This window comes from Sceloporus occidentalis, unplaced genomic scaffold, assembly GCF_023333645.1.
Source record: "Sceloporus occidentalis isolate IW3139 unplaced genomic scaffold, rSceOcc1.0.p SCAF_29, whole genome shotgun sequence".
Lineage (NCBI taxonomy): Eukaryota > Metazoa > Chordata > Lepidosauria > Squamata > Phrynosomatidae > Sceloporus > Sceloporus occidentalis.
Window position 1 is genome coordinate 4,859,007 of NW_028317009.1, and position 27,751 is coordinate 4,886,757.

At 50.4% G+C, this 27,751-nt stretch overlaps 2 protein-coding genes across 2 annotated transcripts; one reads left to right on the top strand and one right to left on the bottom strand.

Annotated features, from left to right (window-relative positions):
- The first annotated feature begins 1,381 nt into the window (after positions 1-1,381).
- On the top strand, positions 1,382-14,638 carry LOC149299150 (cadherin-15-like). The gene is made up of 15 exons (XM_089486627.1): positions 1,382-1,424; positions 1,583-2,202; positions 8,459-8,629; positions 9,154-9,309; positions 9,897-10,041; positions 10,141-10,301; positions 10,425-10,553; positions 10,694-10,879; positions 11,178-11,431; positions 12,086-12,228; positions 12,325-12,561; positions 12,759-12,998; positions 13,594-13,730; positions 14,191-14,355; positions 14,438-14,638. The coding sequence occupies exons 1-15, from the start codon at positions 1,382-1,384 to the stop codon at positions 14,636-14,638; spliced, it is 2,988 nt and encodes a 995-aa protein (XP_089342753.1).
- An 897-nt stretch (positions 14,639-15,535) lies between these two features.
- Positions 15,536-26,976, bottom strand: LOC149299151 (putative solute carrier family 22 member 31). Its single transcript, XM_089486628.1, has 9 exons — positions 26,689-26,976; positions 19,040-19,143; positions 18,519-18,673; positions 17,631-17,799; positions 17,385-17,530; positions 16,958-17,066; positions 16,508-16,716; positions 16,315-16,426; positions 15,536-15,926 (listed from the first exon to the last, which is right to left on the bottom strand). The coding sequence occupies exons 1-9, from the start codon at positions 26,974-26,976 to the stop codon at positions 15,536-15,538; spliced, it is 1,683 nt and encodes a 560-aa protein (XP_089342754.1).
- Positions 26,977-27,751: the final 775 nt, after the last annotated feature.

The following is a 27,751-nucleotide window of genomic DNA, read 5'->3' on the forward strand; positions in this document are numbered from 1 at the left end:
CCTAATCCAGTAACTGAGTCCTGGTACCAAGGAACGCACAAGCACGGTTGTGTCTGAATAACCGAATCCCCAAGCGTTCTGCGTACCGATGCACCTTTAAGCGCGGTCCTGGTGGATGCATTAAGGGTCTGCGGCTCGCACATCGAGCTGGATTCCTGTCCTCGTAATGTTTATCTCCTGATGTCTCAGCAGCTGGGGATCGTGAGTCACGGAATACAGCTGTCTGGACCTCATGCCTCCATATGCGTAATTCCGTCAATATTGGAGAAAGCCGCGGCAGGAGAGACACCGGACCAGCGCGAGGAGCCTTTTAACAGAGAAAAGAACAGAGAAACACGGTGCATTTATACACTAAGCCCATTCCTTCTGGCCCAGATAGGGTTAAGTGAACAGGCTAAAGAGCGCAATCCTTGGTGATATTATCTGTATGTCTTGGTGGAGTCCAGAGTTTGTTCTGGATAGCATCTGAACATGTTATCTGCCGTCAGAATGGAAAAGCCGAGCTTTTACCCCTCGTAGCTCGGTGCAGTTAAATTCTGCTCTCCTCGCAGGCTTGTGCTGTGTTTTAATGTCCTTTATTAGTTACGTTTCCTCGGCGTGGTGCCTTCGAGGAGGTTTGGCATCTTTATAACGGAAGGATAGATCCATTGTCTCGATCGGATTGTGTTAACGAGCTGGAGTTTGGGATCCTTTAACGATCTGATAATACTCGTTGAGTGATCTTTTCCCAGAGGGAAAGTTGCCCGTGACAAGCGCTCCTCTCTCTTACATCTCAACTTCAAGTCTTTGGCGTCTCCTTTTAATAACGTCTCCGCTATATGGTGCTCTGTATATCTTCTGTTTAATGGGTCATCCTGGAATCCATTCTCTTCTTCCTTTACCTCACAAAGTCTTGTGATCTCCACTTAGAAATAAAATAAAAGTTTGCTTAGAATTATTCCCGACAAAGATGGCTTGGGCTGGATCCCCTACCTAGCACTTGCCTTTGGCACCAATTTCTCTGGGGGCAGCAAACATGCCCACCTACATGGTGATGCCATTCGCTACCTGCCTACCTTTTTAAATCTATGAAACGCATGCTTTAATGGCCTTTTTTAGGCTTTCGGTCTAATTTCTGACGTACGGAATCACCCGCGCGCCGTCTCTTCTTGTATATACACTGGCCGGGTGCCCTGCGGGGGTTACGCTGTGTTGCTCATGCATTCCCGATGTGTTATAAATAATTGATTCTCCATGCCCTGTTTGGCCACCTGGCACATAAATGGTTAAAAAAAAGTCTGGAGCCACTTTTAAGTCTTACTGTCTCAATAGAGTGCCCCTCAACTCACAAAATAAAAGGCTAAAGGGAGACAGGTGGCTTTTGTAGTGGGTCCGAGTGGACATGCCAGTGTCTCAGTATCAGACGCACAGGGGTTCGGAGGTGGGTAAGTGACCTTGAACAGCGTAGTCTCTGTGTAATAAGCACAGCTGCACGGACCCCCTCTCCCAGCCTGCGCCCCCCTCCTAGCCCCCTGTGATTTCCCCCTCCCACCCCACAGTGGAGTAAAGTTTCACTTTACTCTCTGAACACTTGTGCTGTCAGTCATAGCCGGAGTGGGACCCAGTGACAGAGGCAGAGACACACAGACCCTCGCCCCGTCCCACAGAGAGAGCCTCGCCCCGTCCCACAGAGAGACCCTCGTCCCATCATACAGAGAAACCCTCGCCCCGTCGCACCGAGAGACCCTCGCCCCGTCGCACCGAGAGACCCTCGCCCCGTCGCACCGAGAGACCCTTGCCCCGTCGCACCGAGAGACTCTTGCCCCTTTGCACCGAGAGACCCTTGCCCCGTTGCACCGAGAGACCCTCGTCCCGTCGCACCGAGAGACCCTCGTCCCGTCGCACCGAGAGACCCTCGTCCCTTCGCACAGAGAGACCCTCTTCCCGTCCCACAGAGAGACCCTCGTCCCGTCGCACCGAGAGACCCTCGTCCCGTCGCACCGAGAGACCCTCGTCCCGTCGCACCGAGAGACCCTCGTCCCTTCGCACAGAGAGACCCTCTTCCCGTCCCACAGAGAGACCCTCGTCCCGTCGCACCGAGAGACCCTCGTCCCTTCGCACAGAGAGACCCTCGTCCCTTCGCACAGAGAGACCCTCGTCCCTGCCAAGATGGGGAGCGAAATCCCACTCACCATGTGCTTCCTGATGCCCATCCTGTGTCAGGTAAGAGACCAGACCCCTAAACCACCTCCTGCAGCCACCTTTCACTTTATCTCCCTGAGATAGAAAATCTATTATTCCCCTCACTGTGTTACCGCCAGCTTTATGTTGAATTGAGTTGAATGGTCTTGGGTTGGTTTTATCCGAGTTGATACATTCTTTGTTTTGGCCCCAGAACATTATTGTATTTATTTATTTACAAAAAAAGTAACAGCCACTGACATTGAATCCATGTGCTATAAAATAAGACAGTATGGCTTCACGTGGGAAATTAGCCCTCAGTAGCTCAATTCTACCTTTTAAAGAAAAATATGATCTTATTGTGAAATAAAAATAAAAACGTCAAGTCTCACAGTCCCCAGTTTAAAAAATGCAGCCAAAATTGTTCTTTTAATGTCCTGCCCGGGAAAGCCCCAAATATTGTCCCACGCCCTCTGTGTATGGGATCCCACCACCTCTGCTGAAAGACTGCTCCACGAATGTACCACCCTTTAATATGTGTGTGTATATATATAATATAATTATAATATAATATATATAATTGTTTCCCAAAACATGTACCCCCTCCCAATTCCCACCATCTCCTGTGAAGAACAATTTGTTAAGGTCTCTTTTGGGCGATGGGGTCTCGTCTCTATCCCAAGCTGTACCTGTCGCCCCAAACGTGTCCGTCCTTTGGGTTGAGGGTATTTTACGAGTGCGTCTGTGAAAGTCATTAAGTCTCGGGTAATCCCGGGTCATTGGGACAGCCCAATCCTTGTGTTATTTCCTGGTTTCTGCAGCGATTATAAACCGCAATTTGAAAAGATTCTAATTGAGCAGCCGGGGGGGGCAAGAGTATCCAGCTAAAAAAAATGATTCGAATGTAAAAAAAACTGGCTGATCGCAGGGGCCGCATTTATACACGTAAGCCTTGCACCCTTTTAGTACATTCGGATTCCTTTTAATATATTGGCACATTTCTTAATGTGGGGCAATCACCATGGAAACCACTGCGCCTGCGCATTCTGGAGGATTTAGCCTTAATTTTAATCCGAGGAAAGAAGCGACACAAATTATTAAGCATTATTTCCAGTGTATAAAATGTATCTATCTGCACTTATTTCCCCCCACCCTGACTTTAACTCTTAAACGCCTGTTACCCCTCCGGCGTTATTGTTGTATTGGAAGTTGTCTGGAGGAAGCAGCCGACCCCTTTTGCCATGTGTTAGATGTCTCACGGGGTTAATAAGCTCTCAGCTGGTGTTTCCCCTGTAAAGTGGAGCCGGGGCCGCATGGGGTGTTTAATAGCTGCTTTCTTTTGTGCCCTCGGTATCTGCCCTTTGTATTTGTTTGTATGTGTCGGGAGTTGGCTGGCTGAGTGTTATGGTAGTTATAGAGCGCCAAGCCTTTTCTTGATTCTAAAGTGAGTGAATCGTAGGTGATTGATGAGGATGGCAGGATATATGTCATGGAAGATGAGTATGGATCGTGATATCCTTACCCAGAATCCCTTGCTGAACACGGACCTCTGTCCAAGGCTTTCACTGATGGCTGCAGATCACGTGATCCACGGAATCCAATATATCTATATCATGGGGCAATATGACAGCAGTGGCAGCTAATGGCGCCTCCGTGGGTGAAAGCTCCCCTTAGGGGTAGATTCGCTAAGCACAGAGACGCCGGTCACAGGCGATGTCCACCCATCCCATTAGAAAAATCTGCAGCAGGATTATGGCAGGACAGCGGTCGCTGTTACTACACCCACTTCTATATGTGGAAATAACAGCTGCCCGTTATAATTTAATGTAAGAAACAGGCATCATATTGCCAGCTTAACCCCTTCATCCAGGCCGGGGTCACGATCTCATCTCAAAGCGATGTAAAGGATAGGTGGCAAATCAGAAATATAGCTGCCAACTGTGCCAGGTTTCCACGACAGTCCCCGCTTTTCTCACAATCCCTGACTTGAGGAATGTGGAACGGGCTTGTAATGCCAGGAATGTGCTGTTTGTGAGTCAGCAAGGACCAAATGTGTCTCCATTTAGACGTGGGTCGGATTTAGGGACGCTGCATTCTCTCTGCGTGAGCGGGAGGGCTCGGTCTCCTAAAGGAATGTAACGGGGTATCGGACTCTCGGGCATGCGGAATATGCCAGGTGCCCACGTGCTGATTTTACTGCCTCCCTAACATCACGTCTTCTTTAGATCTTTCCAATTGGCATGGTTACCGAGATCCATTTGGTTGGTCCCCAGAATGTGATGGGGTTTTTTGCCTTCTTTTGGATCAAGAGTAGGACGGTTAGGTAGAAGGGTTGAACTTGATGGACTTAAGTCTTTTTTTCAACCTTATTTACTATGTAACTATGTCTTGGGATCAATTGAACTATCTTGGCTTGTCCTGCTATGTGAGCCCATTTCAGCTATAACCACACACATGTAACTTGATTAAATAACGTGGCGCACAACCACATCAGGGTGACACGTCCCAGCAGATGCCACGTCCCAGAAGATGACACTTCCCATGAAGATGCCACGTCCCAGCAGATGCCACGTCCCAGAAGATGACACTTCCCAGAAGATGCCACGTCCCAGAAGATGCCACGTCCCAGAAGATGACACTTCCCAGAAGATGCCACGTCCCAGAAGATGACACTTCCCAGAAGATGCCACGTCCCAGCAGATGACACCTCCCAGCAGATGCCACGTCCCAGAAGATGCCACGTCCCAGCAGATGACACCTCCCAGCAGATGCCACGTCCCAGCAGATGCCACGTCCCAGCAGATGCCACGTCCCAGCAGATGCCACGTCCCAGCAGATGACACGTCCCAGCAGATGACACGTCCCAGCAGATGACACCTCCCAGCAGATGCCACGTCCCAGAAGATGCCACGTCCCAGAAGATGCCACGTCCCAGCAGATGACACGTCCCAGAAGATGACACGTCCCAGAAGATGCCACGTCCCAGCAGATGCCACGTCCCAGAAGAAGACACGTCCCATGAAGTCCGTACCTCGTCGGGTGCTTGTGTTCTTGGGTATGTCGGTAGCCGTTGTTGTATTTGTTTAGCTCACTTTTCACACTTACTTTAGTATACATCTAGGTAGCTGAGACCAATTTACTGAGAAGATGTAGGTGGACAGCCACAATACGGCGTTCCTCGGAGAGGAATCTCTCTGTCCGCTGAATGCCAACTTAGTGAGGCCAGTTTGGCTTGAGTTGGACGACTTGTGGAAGTGTGGAGTGACACTCGTAAGGGTCTGGGGCTGTTAGAGAGGTTTCATCCCTGACAAGAACACCTCTGAGGTGGGTTTTTATTATATGTTGGAAATGGAACATTATTTAGGGTTCAACGCGGATTTTTAGTCCCATCTTTTTCGTGATACCAACGCCTTCCTATCCCTCAGTGCCGCCCTCCTTCCTATCCCTCAGTGCCGCCCTCCTTCCTATCCCTCAGTGGCGCCCTCCTTCCTATCCCTCAGTGCCGCCCTCCTCCTTCTCCCACGGTGATCCATCCAACAAAGCCGTACAAATGGCTGAGCGACAGCTGGAAATTTTTAGCATAGCCCAAGAAGAAGGCGTCTGAGATGCCCCTGCGCAGCTCTGAGTGATGCCGTCGGATCCATGAAATCTCTGTACTTACATGGCACAGAAATACAAAGAGGCTAAAGTCTGAGTGACGAGACATCCCCACCCCATATATACCGTATGTGAGGGTTAACGGGTTCAGAGCTTTTGCCTGTTAACATGGAGAAGACAGGGATTTGGGTTATGAATTTGTGGTCTCGCGGTGGGAAGTCTTCTAGAATACATGTTCCGTGTTTGTGGGACTCACGGGTTGGACATTGAGCTCGGCACACTCAGAGCCGCGGTGTTTGTTTAAAGCTTTGCCGGCCATGTTGAACGTCGCCACACTGTGCACATTCCCAGACATCTGTACGCAGATCACACGCGGCGAGTGATAGAAGCGAGTCTATTCCGCACTCCTTGGCACCGGCCCTGGGAAAATTCTCCTTAACATCTAATCACGTTTCCAGCACCCACCCCTCTGCCGTCCCCCATCATCCAGTGCCTGGGGAGGGCAGCGAGCAGACGTGTGCGGGTCCCCCTTCTCATGGTTGGGGAGAGTGCGGAGGGTTAGGGGTCCTCTCTGACGTAGTCTGGTGATGCCGCTGAAAGAGGACTTTCCCAACTAATAGCCCTGATTTATCGGATGGCTGATAACACAAAGGCTTCAAACGCAAATACAGATAAACAGCCATAAAAAAAAGCCAAAATACTATATATATATCAATAAATATATACATGGCACAGTATCCCACCCCGCGTGAGACGCACTGCGCTGAGTATACCAGCAGTCAGATGTATATACTAAGAAACACGGTGGGAAGGGTTTCTGGGAGGTTAACTATATTTAGCGCGGTGATTTGGGCCGAGCTCCCCGTCTCATTCATTCTGTTTATAATATCTACATCCAACAGTGTGGGAATGATGAGAGTATATGAAGCGTTTTATCCCGGAACGTGTTTATTACCTCCCCGCGACCAGAGAAATGCCAATTATAATAATATCTGAATAACTAAATGGAGGAATATATCATCGGCGCATGCATAAACTCTGCCTGGAATTACTTTCATTGGCGAGAACTTAATGGAAAGTATTAATAAAGCCGACTCCGCTCTCTGTGAATAGAGTCAATTCATCAATGGCCGCCTGACGAACTTTCTAACGATAATCTAGCAATAGTTCCTCTAATCACATATAGTACGTGAGACGTATGTTGATATTAAATATGTTGTATACCGTATATATCATTAGGTGTTCTATAAGTAGATGTACGAGTTGTTGTTGTTGTTGTTTCGCTGCCCCCCAGCCTTTTTGTGTTTAGGAATGGGGTGGATTCCTGGTACTTTGGTAATATGATCACACACTTTATAGGTGGGGAGAGGGGCAACAGCTGGCACCGTCTGGGTCACGGGGGACGCTCAATTCACGTTAATCCCCAGTTCCTTCCATCCCCCTCCGTCCAGCTGGATAATCAATTACGGCCATCGGCACAAACACTTTAGAAAAAAAACCTCGTTTCGGCTGTATGTGAAAGCGCCGCACATTCTCTGTGAATGGGAAATATTTACACGTATATATTCGTGAATACGCCTTCTACGGTTTGGGGGGAAGAAATAGTCCAAGGGACTCAAAGAGTCATAATATGATCACAGAGAGACTAAACGTATTCTAAAGAGACCCGATATTCTTAATAATAATATAAAACTCCAGATTGTAAGCTTGCGAGCCGGGCTCTCTCCACCTAATGTATCGGGTTGTCTTAGTCTGCCCATTCTCGTCTTGTCATACCCCTTGAATATATGGATTGTATTAAGCGCTGCGTAAATTGCTGGCGCTATATAAATAAAGGATGATAATAATTAGAATAATTTACTTAATTGGATCTGTTCCCCGGCTCGTTACGCTTCTCGGCCCCCGGGCCATGACTCGGGTTCCCGGGTGATGGGTTCTCTTTTGGGGAAGCAGATCCAACATACAGTATGACACCGGGCTGCGTTTATTACATTTCTGACGGGGCTTTGGCCCTTTGTTACAGTTTATTTCAATAAACGGTCTCTTTGCTCTAGGAGTTTATTGTTCTTAGTGTCTCTCGGGGTAAAGTCCCTTGGGGAAAGCATTTAAATTAGCATAAAATCTATACATTTCAGGCATGTGATATATGTGTAAAATGCATCGGGTAGCCATAATGGAATTAGAAACTGACATACCAAGTACATTTTACAAGAATTGGAGGGTTAAATAATACAAAGTAAAATAGATCTGGGATCAGGTAATAACACGGAGTGTTAGCGTGTATAGTAGTGCGTGCGTGTCTGTATGTATAGAAAGTATGATGCTTGCAGGCTGTCTGGCGGAGACGTGATCTGGGGACACCTGTTTAAATGCTTGCAGCCCAAGGGGTTACTTAGGTTTTGATCCGTGTGTTTGTGCAGTTGCCATGTACTTTGCCGAAGCTTGTGACCTCTTGATGGGGATGGGTTGCTTGCCCCTGACCCACGTGTCCACACAAAGGGCCATTTGCTGCCCTGCATTCCTACGCCAAATGGCTGCGGATACCGGGGCCTGAATGGTATCTGCTGCTCTAAAAAATATTTATCTACGAAAGTTGTTAGGGACGGGTCTTTAATTTCAGTGTTCGGGGTCACCTTGGGGTTTATTGCAAGGTTTATACAAATAAATGGTGGTTTTCAGTTTGTATTTCTTTCTCCTGCAGGTGCTCTGTGTGGCCGTACAAGATGCCCCCGACAAGGATACCTCTGTGCTATACCCATGGAGAGAGCGAAGCCTCAGGATCGGTGGCATTCAGAGGGTTAAAAGAGCCTGGGTGATTCCCGTAATCAGCGTTCCTGAGAACAATAAGAACATCCCCACGGTACTCGTGCAGGTATGTCATACATGACACTTAAATGGTGTGATGAGTAGTGTGCGCCGCTACTTACAGGGAGGGTCTGTGGATGGTGATGAGGGAGGATGGGGGATTTATTTGGAATGGCACCAGTGTGCACGGTGTTTATGTCTGTAGAGTTAATTCGTGTTTGCAGAGAACTCCTGTCACTGCCAGCGAGTTAAAACGGCGGAGTTTGTTTTCCCGACTAACCTTTGGGACAGCGTAGGGCCAATCATTGCGGCTCTTATTGTATCGCTGTGATACCCGTTTGGCTTTTCTTGTCCGAATCCGGAGGGCCTGATTTGGTGTTGCCGGATTGAGATGATTATACTGCCGCCTAGTGGACACACTGGAGTGGCACACGTTACATGTGCTCGTGTTTGCTAGTGTAACACATACCAGTGTTTTGCACATGACTCGGCACACAGGTGTTACAAGCATACCGTATCGGATCAGTACATACAGGCCTGCCTGCCGTGAATGCGGTACCCCCAGCTCTGATCTCAGTTTCTCTATCCCAGATTAAGTCAGACAAGCAGCACCTTGGCAAGGTGATATACAGTATCAAGGGCGCTGGCGTGGATGAGGAGCCCAAGGGAATCTTCTCTATCAACAAAGTCACAGGGGCTGTGAACCTCAACGCTGTGCTGGATCGAGAGAAGACCAAGCGCTTCAAGGTATGATGATACTCGGTACATACCGTGACGGTTACACGCGGCCTCTGGCTAACACGCCACATAGTACCATAACATTCTTTGCATTCGTTCATGGTATTGGGTGGCCACCGGCCGCTATGCTTGTCAAGTCTAGCAGCGCATGCTCTGCTCTGTCGCTTAGCCTGGATCCAGCCCCGTATTCCTGGATTTTATAACAAGGAGATGTGAAATATCTCGTCTTTAAAGTGTATCCCACTGTAATAACTCGAGTACACTATGCCACTTCGCACTTTACCTCCGTAGCACTCTTATTGGAGAGCGTGCTGCGCAGGTATCGGCAAAGCCATGGCATGCAGATCATTTCAGTCGGGTCATAGCTGTGAGGTATTAGCCCATCGCAGCAGACCGGGCTCCTAACATCCACATCTCAGTCCATCTTCTCTCCCCCTGGATGTAGGTACCGTGCTTGTCTGTGGCTTGTTTGTTCTCTACGGGAGGTCCGTCTCTTTAGAGTAGCAAGCCGTTGTCCATCACGGCTTCACCGATGCCGCCTCTGTTCATTTCTTTGTGATTTTCTGTTGACCCATCCGTACGCCTTTCTCTGGCAGCTCCGTGCGTTTGCCGTGGATAGCGGAGGGGTGACCCTGGAGGAACCCACCGACCTGGAGATCGTGGTGATCGACCAGAATGATAACCGTCCAGTCTTTTCACAAAGAGTATTCCATGGACATGTGTTGGAAGGAGCCGTACCGGGTAATTAGGGGGAACCTAGGAGTACAGGGATCCCGGGTTTGGGGGGCGAGTACCACGGCATGGAGTAATTTGCTTCTCCCCTATCCCCCGTTTGCCCAGGAACTCTTGTTATGACAGTGGAAGCCACGGATGCAGATGACCCGGAGACGGACAATGCCGTGCTGAGGTATTCCATCATACAGCAGGATGCTCCAGAGATGTTCAGCATTAACCAGGAGACGGGGGAGATCAGGACTGTCCAAGTGGGACTGGACAGAGAGGTATTCGTTCTAATTAAATCCCATCCCATGGCACAGGGGGCCGGAAAGGGACGCATTGTTGCGAATGAGACGCTGACAAGCGATGGCGCTTTGTCTCTGAACTAAGTCCGTGTTCTCCTCCAGGTGGTGGGATCGTACAACTTGACCATACAGGTGGCTGATATGTTTGGGCAGGGACTAGCCACCACTGCCAAGGCTGTCATAACCATCGGTGACGTCAATGACCACCCTCCTGAATTCACGCAGGATGAGGTAAGCGCATGTTATGTATGTTTATAGCCGGTTCTCGGGATTCTCCCCGGCAGCGCAGGTTTATGTACTTTACACAAGAAACCTCTGATATAAATGAAACATGGACCCCTTATATTAATTTGTGTTTTCTGCCCCCCAAGATCGTCATGGAGGTTCCGGAACACAGCAGCGGATTGGACATCGGAAGAATGAATGTGACCGACAAGGATCTCCCTCGGTCCCCCAACTGGAACGCACGTTTCTCTATCGTAGGGGGAGACCCTCGGGGGGCGTTCTCCATACGGACCGATCCTCAGACCAATCAGGGAATCTTATCTGTTGTCAAGGTAATTTAAGGGAGCTACACATGTACAACCCGATAAGCTTTATAACACTTATAGTGTGTTATGTTAGTGAGAACATACTATACAGAGTACTGTCTGTCTGTCTGTCTGTCTGTCTGTCTGTCTGTCTGTCTGTCGGGTATAAAACAATGATCTATCTCTCTGTAACAGAAAGACAAACACGCCGTTTATTTTAAAGTCGTTTGGTAAAAGGTATAGTGTGCTTATTTTAAAAAGCATTTCTGGGGATTTTGGAGAGATTTCTAATAGTTGTGTTCACCGCTGTGTTCTTTGTCACCAGCCCCTGGATTACGAAGAGAAGGCGCAGCATCATCTAATAGTATCGGCTGAGAACCAAGCCCCTCTCAGCCCGTCAGCCCCCAGGACCGCGCGCTCCCAGACTCGCGTTACCGTCGTTGTGAAGAACATAAATGAAGCCCCCGTGTTCCCGCAGAATCCCAAATCGGTGAGAGTGATAGAGAACGCTCCACCGGGGAGCGAGGTCACGGTGTATTCTGCCATCGACCCGGACACTGCCGAAGCCCAGGAGATCAGGTGACTATATATACACATACGGGACACGTATACATATACAGGTCGTATGTACGTTTCCTTACACGGATATCCGGGTCCATTTGTTTGAGTTACATAGACTTCTGTAAGCCGGGCTTCTGCCTTCCGAAGGGCAATAGCTGCTATTATAGGGTCGCGCATGTGTGAGCTAAATACATGGGAAGTGAATCTTATGGCAAGGCTTGAGCTTGTGTTTTAATACCCTTAGGCCAGATGAGTGGAGCAAAAAAACACAAGCCCCCCCTGTATGTGAATGTATGTATGTGAATGTATGTATGTGAATGTAATGTCAGAAAGCAGGAATGCAGATTAAGTAGACGGTCTCCATTTAGTACCATTTTGTATGTTCTGGTCATATATGACATAACTAATGTGAACGATATTTCTGTGACCCTGTCATCCATTCTCTCCAAACATTACAGACGGGGTATTTAGCAATCTGGGTTTACCCACCTGTACTCAGTGCATGCTGAGTGTGGTCAGTATGTGTGGGGGGGATTTGGTTGATAAATGGCTGATGGGGGTTTCTATATCAGCCGTCTCCCCTGACCCCCTATTAGTTTTGCGCGGGGCGTAGTATAGAGTTGTATAACAGATACCGTTTGCTCGTATATATTGTTGATGTTTTCCTTGCAGGTATTCCCTGGTTTCTGACCCCGCTGACTGGCTGGAGCTGGATCCGCACTCTGGCCGCATACGCACTCGCTACACCCTGGACCGGAAGTCTCCGTTGCTGCACAGAGGGTGGTATACAGCGCTGATCGCAGCCAGCGATAACGGTACGGGGCGGAATAACGCAGATGCTCGCGGATAATGCGCACATAACGGACCTTGTTCATCGGTCCACCCCGTTTACCTCCGGTTTCTTTCCACAGCCTTGCCGCCCCTTAGTGCCACGGGCACGCTGTCGGTGGAAGTGCTGGAGATGAATGACCACGCTCCTGTCCTGTGGCAGCATTCCAGGGAGCTCTGCAGCAGTCCGCACACGGCCCACGGCATCCTGCTCAGCGCCAGCGATGAGGACATGGAACCACAAGCCCAACCATTCCAGTTTCAGTTTGATCCGTCGTTTGCGGAGCTGACCCAAAACTGGACCATCAGCCACCTCAATGGTACGTGACCAAAGCTACTGCTGTCTGGTGGAGCAAATATATGTATGTATGTATGTATGTGTATATATATATATATATAATGCATACAGCATGCCTGGCACTAGGTACATTCTAATTTACTGAAGGTGGGGTGCCGCGGATGCATAATGCGTGTTACAGTAGGTTTGAGTATGTTTATTTGAATATTCCCTTTCCAGGTACCCACGCGCTGTTGCAGCTCCTCTCTGAAATGCAGGAGGGGGTGTACATGCTGCCGCTGCTGGTGTCGGATTCCGGAGACCCTCCGTTGGCTCAGGCTCAGCTGCTGAACGTGTCGGTGTGTCTGTGCGATGATATCGGGACCTGCAGAGGAGGCGCAGCCGCCCTGTTTAGCAACGGCTCTGGGATAAGCCTGGGTGCTCTCCTCATCATCCTGGGCAGCATCGCTCTCCTCCTGTGTGAGTACACCATGATATCCAGACCCTGCCTGGGGTTTACTTCTATGGGCCACTTGACCCTTCTTCAGTGAGGGAAGAATCAGAGGTGTTATCGCCTCCTTGATTTGTGTAAAAGTGGGAACGCACCAGCAGTCCATTCTCACGGTGCTACCGGTACAAACCCCGAGAGGTCTCCGTGGGCTTTAACCGCCTAGAATGGCTTTTAAGATCATACGTTAAAGGGGTCTCATCATGTAACTGACCATATCCATAGGCAAATCTGTACACGACAGGTATGTTCTCCACCTACCTGTACCGGGTCCCTTTAAGTCATAAACCCACCATACTATTCACACATTAACACGTACTGTGACCATTTAGCAGGCGCTGACCTTTAATAACAGAAGCAAAGCCTTTTATTTCATAATTTAAAAATGACAATATTAAAAGGACAGCCCTTAAAACCGGGAAGCAGGCACGTGTTACCGTGAGGAGACGTATGTAAGCGGTTGCATAGCTCTCAGAGTCTGTGTAAAACCGTGTTACTTTAACTGTTTGATGCTCTGTAACTCCGACCTGGGCCCGATCATCTTAATCACGTTACCGTTCTGCACAGTTTTAGCGCTCCTGCTGTTGCTGTTCCGCTGCGCCTCCAGCAGTCCTGGACACAAAGGTCTCCTGTCCGACTCGGAGGATGACGTGCGGGACAACATTCTTAACTACAACGAGCAGGGAGGCGGCGAGGAGGATCAGGTAACGCTGCTGCGTACAGGACAGTTACTCCGCGTTAGCTCCGGCGCGCACATCCCAGAGATTATTGAGCTAATAAAACACGGTTAAGAAGATGTGGAAAATTTGCCCCCTGTGGACCATTCCCTTTGGTTGCTTTGGTGATAAGACCAATTTTTTATACATAACCCCCTACCCTAAAGTGCTAGATGTGAAGCAGTTGTTTAATGGGACCGATCTGCTTCATATGTAGCACTAGCAGGAATTTTGTATGCTAAAGAACATAACGGTTTAAGGACATTATGTGATCGATTACTATCTGCTTGGTCCTGGTGCTAGAATGCCATTATGGGCCAAGCCTAGGGTCATTTCCATCAGTGGTCCCTGTCTGTGGCGCCTGCACAGGGGGGGTAAAGAGTACCAATCAAGGGCAATAAATACGTGTTCATCACTGCTATGAAATAACATCCCTTTCCCGTTATAGGATGCCTATGACATGAACCGCCTGAGGAACCCTGAGCTGCCCGTTCCTCCCTCTCCTCGGCTGAAGCCTCCTATCCGTAGAGATGCTCCGTACAGCCAAACGCTGCCCCGATACCCTCGCAGACCATCCGAGCGGCCATCTGACATCGCGGACTTCATTCACGATGTGAGTATAGACCCCTCCGGCCCAAAGTCGTTGCCCCTCACGCAGCCGGTTTACGCCTAGCACATTTTTTGCTTCCTTTCAGGGTCTACAAGCGGCAGATTCCGACCCCAGCGTCCCACCTTATGACACAGCCCTGATTTATGACTACGAGGGAGAGGGGTCAGTGGCAGGAACACTCAGCTCCGTCATATCCTCCGAGGAAGACTGCGAGCAGGACTACGACTACCTGCATGAATGGGGACCCCGATTTCGCCGGCTGGCCGACATGTATGGGTACCAGTGACGGACAACCCACCATAAGAGATCTCCAAAAGACATTAACCCTTCCTCTTCCTCGTGTCTAAGACATAAAACCAGAGATGGGCATTAAGAAACACCAACGCCATGAAAAAGAACTCCACAGGTGAATTGTTTACAGGACAGGCACAGCAGCCATTATTATTTATGCTGAAGCGTTCACCTCCGGGTTGCATCCATTTGTTAAAGACGTGAGCGGCTTGGAAGCCGGTGCTGACGGCTGATTGAAAGGACACTGCTGGTGGGGTCTCAGGAGGCCACAGCACAAAGGAACAGTCAATGCAGAAAGTGCGTTTACAGCAGCAACAACTTAACCCAAGGAGAAGGGGACCATTACTCGTGTGACACAATTATTAACGCCTGCGCCTCCGTAAAACAAGTCACTATGTCTAAGTGTTTCTATATAATAACAGGTGTTTTGTTACTTAACTGTTCCCCGTTGTGGTCGGTGGAGGAGAAGGACTCGGATGTTATAGCTCAATAGGCACAATGCGGAGTAAAGTAGCACGTGTGGAAGGAAGCGAATGCTTGAGCCGCCCGTTGTACGCAGATCTCCACGTCATGCATGAAGGTGGTGGGCTTTGGTTTAGCGTAAGGAGAGGGGTGTGGAAGCGCGGGGAACACATGGGAACAAAAAGTTACTGTTTGGGGGCTTTTCTCCCAATGCTTGTCTGAGGTACAAAGCGCTCTGATAAATCTATGATAATTTTGTATGTATAATAAAGCCTTTTTTGCTGCATTTCGCCTCCTTGGAAGTGTCTTTCTCCTGATAAGGCTATCTGGGTGACCCTTTGGGCACGGCCTAGTCCTTGGATCAGATATCCCACCTTCTGCGGGCAGTATTAAGACGTCTAGAGCATTTCCCCACCTCGCACTCTGCTGGTCAGGCTTTGCTCAGAGGCGTCCTTTCCTCCGCGTTTTTGGATCCCGATGCGTCCCGCGTGAGCATTTTCTTAGTTGAACTCGCGAGCCGCGCATAGCTGTCTGGGTTGTAGTCTGTGTGGGTCTTGCCGTGGGCGAGCAGCGGTACTGAGTCTTGGCTGGGGGTAAGGAGAAGCGGCGGGCGGCGTAAGTTCTCTCCGTGCCGCAGGGTTTCCGGGAGACTCTTCCTTTTGGTTTCTGGCAGAAGAAGGAGGCTCAGAACCAACAGAATGCAGAAGGACGAAAGGACGACGTGGTGCAGGAAGAAGCCGGATTTCTGGTGAAGCTCAATGATTGGCAGCGCGGCTCGGCCCACCATGCTGATCCCCAAAATCAAACCCACGCCGGAGCCCCTGTGTGACAGAAAGAGGAGAACGTCAGCAGGGATGGCAGAGGTGAAGAAAAACAACACAAGAATAGTATTTTTTTGTATTTTATGGGGATTGCTGAAATAGTCAAACATTTGTACAGCTCTTGTAACTTGTCTGGGTATCAGCATTTAATACAATGCCTTTACTCTCTGCCTGTAACATGTAAATAGGTCTAATAGGGGGTCTCTGGAGGGGCTGTGAGCCCCCGCAATCCTCTGCTTCCTTCCACTGTAGAACTGCTAAAATTATTGTGGCTAAAGCAGAAGACATGGTGGCCACCGCAGCAGCATCAAGAGGATCTGAGAGCTGAGACTTCACTCCGGGTGTGCTTTAAAGTGCTTAGCGAGTGACTTGAGTTACTCTTCCTCACCTGATCACTGTTGGAAGCACCTCGCTGGCATAGAAGACACTCAGCATCACCATGGCATGCGCGCACAGGGATCCCAACACCGATAAGGCCACCGACGCTCCGGAGAACAGATCTGCAGAAGACAAACATCATTACTGGGGAAACGGAGCGGATGGAGGGGGTACGGAGCAGACGGACAGGTGGCTCGCCGTACATTGTGTGAGCGCCAGGAGCAGGAGTGAGCAGAAGCCCGTCAGGATGGTGCAGATGAGGAGGACGCTGCGGCGCCCCCAGTGGTTGGCAGAGATGCAGAGCAGGGCGCAGGCCAGGAGCTCATTCCCAGCTTGCAAGAAATACGTAATATACGGGCCGAGCGTCTGCAGGTTCCGGGTGAAGCAGGGCTTGATGCCACAGCCGATGAACCTGTAGAGAAACAGACGGGGAACGTTTGGCTCCGGGACCGGATAAAGCAGACGCGCTCCTTATCTACAGAGTCCACTGAACAGGCAGCCCCTTCAGTGCTGAACAGATAGGGTCCCCAACCACAAAACATCGGGATGCAACGTGCTGACGGTACTCGGTACCAACCTACGAGGCTGCACAGGAATTCTAACCATTCATGGAAACCAACAACAAATTTCCAAACGTAAATGAATGCACTTACGTGGCGAAGCCGAGTATCATAGTGTTCTTCCAGATCAGACGGGTCCCCACGATGCTGCAGATGGTGTAAAAACGCGGCCGCGGGAAGCCTTCGCAGGTGGAGTCAATCTCTGCGACATCAAAAACAATACATTTTACAACAAATCACGAGGACAGGCGGGAGGCTCCGGAAAACGTAGGTACTGAAAGATCTTTCGAAAGCCTTGATCCTGTAACGACCTCGTACGGCCAGTGACTGTGATAACGTTTTATGTGTGTATATGAAACACGGGCAGGCCGGCCACGCTCGGCTTTACATGCCCACCGGGCTAAAACGTGCCGTCCCTCCATTGATCCGTAACGTGGTATAGGTTCGCTCTCGAGGTCGCAGTTAACGTATGTTTGGGGTGCGTCATCTAAATCGTGCCCCTTGCAGATAGTCGACTCACCTGTGAACAGACCCTCCGGACCAGACAGATCCTCTCCGCTTTCTGCCCCGTTTGCCCTGGAGAAGAAGAGGAGCTTGGCCTTGCATGGCTCCAGCTGCTGAGTAGCCAGGAGCCACCGCGGAGACTCCGGGAAAAGCGTATGGCAGCTGGAAAGGCAGGGGGTATAAATGAACGCTTCTGTTACCCGCCGTGCGGTACCAATACATTATTATCACCGAGTGCTGTTTGAAAGGGCAGATTACTTACCCCCAGTACGTCCCCAAGAGAAGCAGGGTACCGGTGATGGCTCCCTGCAGCAGCCTCCAGTCGGAGCACAGAGATCCCAGACCCGGTAACAGCAGCTCTCCCGCCACCCAGAAAAAGCCCCCGATCATTGTCACCATGAGACGGTGGCCGGGGGGACACAGCTCCAGCCCTGGCAGAGACATAAAACACACAAAGTATATTTCACTTCTCACCGGACAGTCTACACCGACACACCACGGGGAGATGCCCCGGCTGCCCCTAAACCAGAGCCCCCAGGGGTATAGAGACAGACACGTAAACAGTGTGCTGACGGACAGGACAGGTCCAGCCAGGGATCAGGGGGAGCAATTCTGGTGCCACTTTATACACAGACCCCGCGGTAATACATAGCAGTATGAAGTATGCAGGGGGGGATGACAGAGCGGTAAACACACGAGTTCCGGGAGACAGCCGAGAGACTCATCCGTAGCATTGCAAAAGAGACAGAAGCTCAGCGGCAGTAGTAGAGACAGCTGCAGAAGACAGCTGCAGAACCCAGCGACACTAAAGAGACCGTCTACGACTGACTCACGCAGACAGGATAATAGAGCGAAAAGAGTGAATTATTATATTGTGTGGTTTTTGTGCAATTCACCTGTTTTACCCCCCTCCTTCCCTCCAATGTCCCAGCCAAGCCGAGAGCAAACAAAGCAATGTCACCTCATGAGAGACACCCAAAGCAAACATCCCGGAGGTAGCCTGGGGAGGGGAAGAGACACCGAGCCGTGGACTAAGGGATACCCGAGGAGGGAGCGGGGGGCGCATGCAGCAATCTGTCCCCCAAACCGTAAGAAGCCCCCGCAGGGTCACTCGCTGGGGCTCTCATCATTTTGCGTTGGTGTCACTTACTCGCTATGTAGAAGGACAGGAAGATGCCGGCCAGCGCTGCGCTGAAGCCGCCCCTCAGGAGGAGGAAGCTGACGTACCCGGGCGAGAAGGACATCGCCGCGCCGAGGGGCAGCCCCAGCACCAGGGAAAAAATGAAGGCAGTGCGCCGTCCCCATCTGAAACACACAAAGTCCTGCAGATCAGAGACAAGAACCTGAGACCACGAAGACTCAAGAATCCGGAACCCACTGAGTATTTCTTACAACACAGACTCCAGGGAGTGCTTCCTGTATGTTCTATCTCACGGCTTAGTGAATAAACCCCTCGCACTTGCTGTGATACCATATCATTAATGGGCCAACATATTCGAGAACCGCAGCAATCCATAAACACTATTTTCACATAATACTTTCTCTTCAACAATTCTATTGGGACCATCAGCCCCGTCATATGTATAAATGGCGCTGACTCCCCAGTAACCTATTTCTGTCGGGGTAAATGAAAGGTAGAGACGCGGTGATTTCTCAGGAGGAATCGCTTACCGGTCACAGATAAATCCGCAGACGACGTAGCCGAGGAGCCAGCCGCTCAGGTTGCAGATGTGTTCCAACGGCACCTTCCAGCGACTGTCACATACCAGGTCCCACTGCCAAGAGAGACACAATGAGACATCCGCATTAAACCGTCGCCGCGCCGGCAGACCAATAAATAACAAAGCGCACCCCCTGCTTCCTAACGAGTCGTCGGGAAACACAGTAAATGCCAGATGGACTATAATCAGGGGCGTCCAACCTGCGGCCCTCCAGCTGCTGCAGGACTACATCTACCATCCTCCTCAGCCAGCCCCTTAGCTAAAAGAGCATTGTGGGAGATGTAGTGCTGCAGCAGCTGGAGGGCCGCAGGTTGGACACCCCTGAGCCATATGATGGCGCCGTAGGAGGAGCACAGTTAAACGCCTCGTCTTGCAGCAGCTCGCTGTTTAGTTTGTAAAGCCTGGCATATACACCGGAGTTCAAAGGGTTAATCTGTTGGGAGCGTTTCACGCCTGGGTATTACTCCATCGGCATGGAGAGGAAAACAAACAGAGGATTTGGAAAGCGGCTCGTTCCATGGAGCTGTTTGCTAAGGGGGAGGGCAACATGCCATCAAGCCAGGGCCGGACAGGACTACTGGGACGCCGGGAAATTCCCCACTATTGAGGCCGGCCATCCAATTATATGTGTGGCCAGCGCTGCCAATGTTGCTGCTGGTGCAAAAGAGATGTGTGGCAGTTGAAGCACGGATCCCCCGTTCAGCGGCGCACCGGATATGATGTCATATCCCGCACAGCGCTGATTGACAGGCACACTGAGCAATCACAGACTACCGGACTCAGAGGCCGGGGGGGGGGAATGTTTGGTTTGTATGCAACGTATAGCAGCTTCCACTCTTCTGGGAAGCCGTTACACAAGGTTTTTGGGAGTTTCTGTGGGATTTTTGCTCGTGCATCCAGTAGAGCATTTGTGAGGTCAGGCGCTGATATCAGACAAGACGCCCGGCACACTATCTCCATTCCAGTTCATCCCAAAAGTGTTTGATGGGGTCGGGGCTCTCCCAACTCACCCTACCGAGTCTTTATGGAGATTAGTTTGTGCTCTGGGGCGCAGTCACGCTGGAACAGAAAAGCTTCTTCCCCAAACTATTCCCACAAAGCAGGAAGCAGCGCATCGTTCCAAACGTCTTGTTTGCTGAAGCATTACGCAGTAAAGGACTAAGTGCTTCATTTATACACCTGCCGCGATGGCTCTGATTAAAACACCTGGATTCAATAATGAAGAGGGGCGTCCCAATACTTTTGTCCATATAGTGTAAGTGTTATTGTGGCGGTGTGTCACGTGTTAGAGTGTGTACATATGAGTGTATGAGCGGGGGCCATCATGTGTCATGCTGTGGTGTAACGGTTAGGTGCGTAATCTGTGATATAATGGGCTCTGGTTTGAATCCCGGTGAGTATGTTTATCATTTTATAGGGTGTGTGTATGAGTGTATGTGGAGCAGGCAGGCATCATACATACAATGACTCGGTGGTGTAGGGGTTTGGTGTGTTCCCCGTGTTCCGGATGATGGCGGTTCGGTGCGCCGTGCGGCCGTCTCTATGTTTATATTTTCACGGTGGGCGCGTGTGAGTATTTGTACACCGGGCAGACGCTAGTATCCCAGTTGGGTCAGTGGTGCGTGTGTTGGGTTTACTGCTCACTGTGTGAAAGGCTCTGGGTTCAAACCCCCTGGGGGCCTGCATATAGCACATAAAATTATATATATATATTTTTTTAAAACACTACACTACACTACACACACAACACAAAATTTGAAATGGATCCTCCTTTTGGGACTAAGGAGGGACAAGCTCCATCTACCACCACCACCACCACCACCACCAGCACCGCCACCAGTTCTAAGATGCAGCCTTTGCGTCAGTCTAGTCGGCCAAGTAGGCCAAGCTCTCGCTTATCATTTGGGGAAGCATTGCTTGAAGGATCATCAAGTAAAGGAAAGGCACCAAAAGCAGGCAGTAGTAGTGCGGCTAGGCCCACAAGCTCTATGGTTTTTTACGGAAAGCCTAAAGCACCAGAAGCACGTTCAAAGTTAAAGGGTAGCACAAGTAGTACCAGCCCAGTGACTAAAAAGAAGTGCCTTTTGCCCCAAGCAGCATCTTCCCCATCCACAAGCAGCATGCAAGGTACCAAGCAGAGCCAAATTAGCAGCAAGACTCAGAGGGGTCCCAAACAAAAGCGATCTCATTCCTTTGTCGGGAAAACCACCACCACCACCACCACCGCCTCTACCACCACTAGTGCTGCGCCTACTGTTCCCACTGGTACCGCCACGCCATGTCCTCCTAGTACCTCTAGCAAGCCACCAAGTCCTTACAAAATTTTTGTAAAGACAGTTAGAGAGAGGGCTATACATAGTGGAACTCCACCTAGCGAGGTAGCAGAGGAGCCTGAGAGGCCAAGTGCAGAGTCTATTCTTCCTGCTCGCACTACTACTACTAGTCACGAGTCTCACGACGATATCAGTCTTAGCTCCAGCCTAGCAGGAATTCCATTCGATCTGGCTAATGAAGAGCTAGACTATGAGCCAGAGGAAGTAGAGGAGATGAGTGGTCAGGAATCAGATCCCTCAGGGAGCAGTGTCCAAATGACTAGTGCACAATTTTCCCCTGAGCCTCCACCTTCTCCGCTACGATCATCACCACCACCAGCAGCAGCAGCAAAACCTAGCAAATCTAAAGCATTTAGCAGTCCCACTATGGCCAGTACTGTTACCACCAGTCCCACCACCACTAGTTCTGCCTCTGTTCATCCACCCCGAGCAGTAGGAGCAGCACCCAAGGCACACTCCAAAGCTATGCGCGCCCCAATTTGGGAGCACTTTGAAAATGTTGAAGAAGGGCGCTATGGAAAGTGCAAACATTGTGGGAAGCTAATAAGCAGAGGGAAAGTGTCTGGCCATTTTACCAGTGCTAGCATGAAGCATCACCTCAGCACTCAACACAACGCTGTGCTATTGGGGAAAGATGCAGAGGTAAAACTTAGTGCAGGCAGCATAGCTGGTGGCCGTGGAAAAACCCCAACAGCTTCTTCTTCTGAGCCAATAGCAGCAGCAGCAGCAGCAGCAGCAACTAGTGCTGGCAGCCAGAGACCAAGGCAGGTTGGAGCACTGCATGTCCAGCCCACCCTGGAACAATTTGTGGCATTCCAATCCAAAAGGTCAATGCCCAAACAGCAGTCCAATAAAGTAACGCGACTGATTGGTCAGTTCATTGCTGTTGGAGGGGCATCCTTCGCTATGATCGAAGGGGAGCCTTTCAAACAATTGATGGCGGCTGTGGCTCCACAATACACAGTTCCGTCACGTTCCACTTTCAGCAGGAACATTGTCCCCTCATTGTATCGGTCCTGTTGCAGCAGTGAAAGAGGAGCTTTCCAAGGCTGCTGGTCAGTGTGTTCATTTCACTACAGATTTGTGGAGTGCACCTAGCGCCCAGCATGCCTTTCTTTCTTTGACAGCACACTGGTGGCAGCCCGGTGTGCCCAAGGAAGCTGCTGCAGCAGGCTACCGATCTTTCCTTCTCCATGCAGAAGTGATGGATGAAAAGCACACTTCCCAAAATATTCTGCATGCGATGAGGAAAATGTTTAGCCTTTGGGTGGGAGCAGAGGCGGGCACCAATGTTGAAGTTGGTTTTGTGGTAACTGACGGAGGTGCCAATATGGTGAAAGCGCTGCGAGATGGTCATATTGTCGGTGTGTTTGAATCCCTGTGAATGTGCAGTGTTGTTGTGTTTATTGTTATAGTGGATCTGTGTATACTTGGTGCATATGATTATATGTGGAGCAGGCAGACATCGTATGCATTACTAACCATATAAAAGTATTTTGGTTCTAATCTCCATGAAAGCTGGATCTACGTGTGTAGCGCGTCTGCATGTTCTTCTTATGTTTTTAGAGGGGGTCCGTATGAGTAAATATGGAGCAGGTGGGCGGCCGACGCCATGTCATGGTGTGGCGTAACGGTTAGGTGTATCGCCTGCACTGCGACTGGTTTATGGTTCAAACCCACTTTGCTCCCGTAGGTAACTATATAGTGCTTCTAACCCCATTCGCTTCGTGGCCAATTTATTTCTAATGTTTTTAGAGTCGGGAGATATTAGTATATGTGGAGCCAGTGAGTCCCCCCCTCTCGTGTGATGGAGTGGCGTGATGGTTACGTGAAATGCTTAACGTGTGGCTGGCTGCCGGTTCTCACCCGCCCGTCTGCTGTATGATCTTATTTCTAATCTTTTAGAGCGGGTACATCAGAGTATTTGTGGAACTGGCAAACCTCTCGACCCAGTTGAGATGGTGGTCTAGGTGTTTGGTGCGTTACCCCCCCCCCCCCTATAAATAGATGCCGGTTCTATTCTCCATGTATCTTGTTTGTAAACTAATGTTATGTTTTCAGAGTGGGTGAATCTGAGTATTTGTATAACAGACAAGGCCCTTTAGCTCTGCAGCACCTGTGGCGCACATCTTGGCTGTGTTCATCACCGTGCTCCTGGCCCCTGGTTCTAATCTCTGTGATTCCTGTATAACGTATGATTTTATGTTTTTTTTTGGAGTAGGTAAATTTGAGTATATGTGGAAGGGACGAGGGCAACCGTCCAGCCGTGAGCGTGGCACGTGTGTTAGGTGTATCGCTCACCATGCGTGAGGCTCCTGGTTCTAATCCCTGTGCGGCCTGCGTGTAAGCGTGTGTGTTTGTAACATTATGGTTTTCCAGTGGGTGAATTTGTGTATTTGTATTAGGGATGAGCAGCTTAGCTCTGTCTTGAGGGTGGCGCGTGTGATGCGTGTGTCACGCTCCATGCCGTGAGCTCCGGGTTCGAGTCCCAGGTAGTCCTGCGACTAGAAACATTAAGTTATGTTTTTAGACTCTGTGAATTTGAGTATAAGTATTACGGACGAGCAAATTCAGTCTGCCACAAGGGTGGCGCAGGTGTCAAGTGTACTTACTTACCAAGCGGTTTGGTTTCTGGTTCTAATCCCCGTGAGGCCTGGCGAGCGGTTGCGGTGCGGTATGGTCGGTGCGGTGTGTAAGGCGTATGAGTATGTTCGGTGCGGTGTGTAAGGCGTATGAGTATGTTCGGTGGTGTGTGAAAGTGCGTATGTGCGGGTCAGGATGATTGGGGGTTAGAGCCAGTCGGTAGTACACAACACCTTTTATGCTTTTTTCTATAAATGCTAAAAAAAAAAATAATAATACGGCAGCGCACATTATTTTTTTTCAGGGTAAGACCGCTGTACGCACAGAGACATTGTCAGTAGCTGTACTGAGCCACACGGAAGCAAGCTATCAGCGCATCATCTCGTAGGCAACACACCGAACCCAGACTGGGACCGCAGCATGGAGTACGCAACACACCAAACCTTCAAGCGAAACCAGACTGGGACCGCAGCATCAAGTAGGCAACAACCGAAACTTCAAACCACCGCATGGCTGGATGCTCCCCACGGAGCTACAGGGAATCGAACCGGGACCGCAACACATGGCAGGCAGGGCACCTAACCATTACGCCATCAGATGATTGAAGGCCCTTCGCCGCCATGAACATATGATGCCTGCGTGTGATGCACAAATACACATAACATCTAACATAATGCACACAATCTAAAAGGTGCACTACCTATCGCTTAGTGCGTGTAACTGCTTATTGTAGAATTATGTTCTCAGAGGGGAGCGAATTTGAGTATTTGTATTACGGACGAGCAGTTTTGTCTGTTGCAAGGGTGGCGCAGCGGCAGTGTTTGTTACATCGCATGCAGGTTGGTCCTGGTTCTAATCCCATTGAGGTCTGTATGTAAAATTATGTTTTCAGATTGGGCGAATTTGAGTATTTGTATTACGGACGAGCAGATCCATTCATCGAAAGTGTGGCGCGCAGGTAAGGTGTATTACTCGCCATGTGGGAAGTTACAGGTTCTAATCTCGTTAGAGCATCTGTCTCGGTGTTTATTATGTTTTGCGAGTGGGTGAATTTGAGTATAAGTATTTATTACGGACGAGCTCTTTCGGGTCGCCACAGCGGTGGCTCGAGCGTTAGGTGTCCTACTCACCGTGCAAAAGGTCCCTGCTTTAAATCTCTGTGAGGTTTGCGGAGTGTGTGTTTTTACATGCTGCAGCCACGGGGTTACACTCAGCGAGCCGTTATAACACATACATGCTGCAGCCACGGGGTGACACTTCATCATGACTTGCACCTGCCCCTTATTCCTCCAATCAAGGGCCTCGTGAACCTGCGCATGCTCCGAGCGGCTCCTGGCCCTGCTTGTCTGATTCTCCAGCTTTGAGGACAATTCTTGGTAGTTCGGTGATTCTGCCTAGCTGGTTATCACCCCGTGACGTTATTATTTCACCCCATCGAGCCAGATCATCTTCATACAACGTGACAAAGTTCCACCAGGATCCGTGACGCAGTTTTTACACATTTTGGGAGATCCGACTACCAGCGCGGCACAAACACTGGCCAAACCGCATGGACTGATGGCGGGGGGGCAGGACAAACAACCCCCTGGATGAACACATCTACCCCCATCAGCCACCGCCTGTTGTTCTTGGAGGGGGCTCTGCTGTAACCCCTATAATCTCATCACAAATACTGCACTGCGGAATATGACGGCGCTATATAACACATTACAGGAACAACTCCTACTAATCTGGGCAAACACGCCGCGCAGGAAGCTTCGGGCAGTTACAAAGGCGTTGGCCGCCCAGCTGCCTCTAATACCCCGCTGCCAGGGCAGGTGCAAGACACAGGGCCCGGGGATGCCTGCAGTTACACGCGTGATCATAACAAGTATCTGGAAAGGGTTTGAGAGCTCGGGTCAGAGCGACATATTATCAGGGGTCACTAAGGAAGGGGCAGAGTACCGGGGCCCCCAAACTTTACCAAACTGCGTGATTTTCAACCCAAAAATAGACAGCAACAGCAAACAAAACAGCATCTTCAGCGCTGCCTCCCCGCCACGCGACACAAACCATGAAACGCAAGCGCCACAAACAAACGTCACAGTAAACAAAGAGTTAATCAGCTTTTACAATGTACCCTCCCCCAAAACTACCCCATAAGGGGGCAAAACGCAGCGTACACACACCGGTCACAGCAGACAAACAGTTAACTTCGATTATTACAATTAACGTGTTCTGCGCCTGTCACTCCTCCAGAGACACGGTATGACAACCACACATACATGTACAGAACATACATCTGCTCATACAGATCATATATCAGTACATATATGTACAGAACATACATCAGCATATACATACCATACATGTACAGAACATACATCAGCATATACATACCATACATGTACAGAACATACATCTGCTCATACAGATCATATATCAGCACACACATGTACAGAACATGCATCAGCACACACATGTACACATCATACTTCAGCACACAGAGACCATACATCAGCACATACATTAAAGTCACATGTCCACACACCCACTCCAATCACACAGCGCCGTATAACGGTTACCGGGCACACAGTAAGCGGCTCTTCGGGCTAATTGCCCCCCGTCCTGTCTGCTCCTGTAATAGCAACCCTGCTGCCCTGTTGCTGCCGGGACTGGCACCCGCGGTAAGCCGAGCACCCACCTGCGTGATGATGTTGTTCTGAAGCCAGCCTTGCGGGTCGTACTCCCAGCCGGTGGGGCAGTTATCTGAACGGTTGCCCGGTGCCGGGCCGGTGCTGTTGCCCTCGCAGGGTCCGCTGCTTACACCGGGGTCGCCCCTGCACTGATACCCCGTGGGGGCAGAATACAGCAGCTCCGAAAAGAACCCCAGAGCCAGGGCCACATTGGGCAACCAAGACGCGGCGGCCACTAGGCGGGTATAGCGCCCAAAGCCACCCACCAGGGGCCACACTCGCCCGTCAAAGTCCATGGGCAGCCGGGGCAGGAGCCTGCGGAGAAAGGACAAGCAGATTAGAAAGCGCTGGGTGGGTGGAGTAGTGGTGAGGAGATCCTGCTCCCAGGGGAGGGGTTAGGGCGGTTGGAATGCCATGTAGAGGATGCCCCTATTAACCCCTACGAACGCAATGAGGAGATTGACAATTCGATGTCGGGTGTGACGGGGCTGCTGCAGAACATCTGGGGGGCAATGCGACCAATAGCCCCGCTCCGTGTTACTGTGCGTGGTATTAAGTATCAAAACCGGGGGGGGGGGGGTACCGGAGCTGCCCTCCAGGGGGCCCTCCTTGCAGGGGAATTATTTAGACTGCCTGCCCGGTCCCAAGGGATTATACTCGGTATCACTCCAACTCCCATTACTCTGCACCGCACCAGCCCCTCTGGGAACCCCCCCAGCACAGGTGGCAGCTGGTTAAATGCCCCCCTCGGCACCCGGTGCCACCTCAGCACTCCCGGCATGCAGCGCTCCTCGCACCGGCCCCCGGGTGGGTATCGGCCCCGCCTGCGTGTCACATCACCCCCCGAAGGTGATAGGGGTTATACCGGGAGTGTGTGTGTGAGGCGACTGTGCAGTCGCCTGTGCTGCCCCCGACCTCGCTTTCTGCCGCTGCCTGGGGGTCGGTAAGCAAACTGCCCCATTTATTTACCCCCGTAAATAAATGGGGCAGTTTGCTTACCGACCCCCAGGCAGCGGCAGAAAGCGAGGTCGGGGGCAGCACAGGCGACTGACTCACTACCTCCCCCGCCCT

Coding starts and splice junctions, on each gene's coding strand:
- LOC149299150 (XM_089486627.1), top strand. CDS start 1,382: ATGCCAGTGTCTCAGTATCAGACGCACAGGGGTTCGGAGGTGG. Junction 10,302..10,424: donor AAGTGGGACTGGACAGAGAG/GTATTCGTTCTA, acceptor GTTCTCCTCCAG/GTGGTGGGATCGTACAACTT. Junction 12,562..12,758: donor GACCATCAGCCACCTCAATG/GTACGTGACCAA, acceptor TTCCCTTTCCAG/GTACCCACGCGCTGTTGCAG.
- LOC149299151 (XM_089486628.1), bottom strand. CDS start 26,976: ATGGACTTTGACGGGCGAGTGTGGCCCCTGGTGGGTGGCTTTGGGCGC. Junction 18,674..19,039: donor TGCGGATTTATCTGTGACCG/GTAAGCGATTCC, acceptor TGTGTGTTTCAG/ATGGGGACGGCGCACTGCCT. Junction 16,427..16,507: donor GCTCCTGGCGCTCACACAAT/GTACGGCGAGCC, acceptor TGTCTTCTGCAG/ATCTGTTCTCCGGAGCGTCG.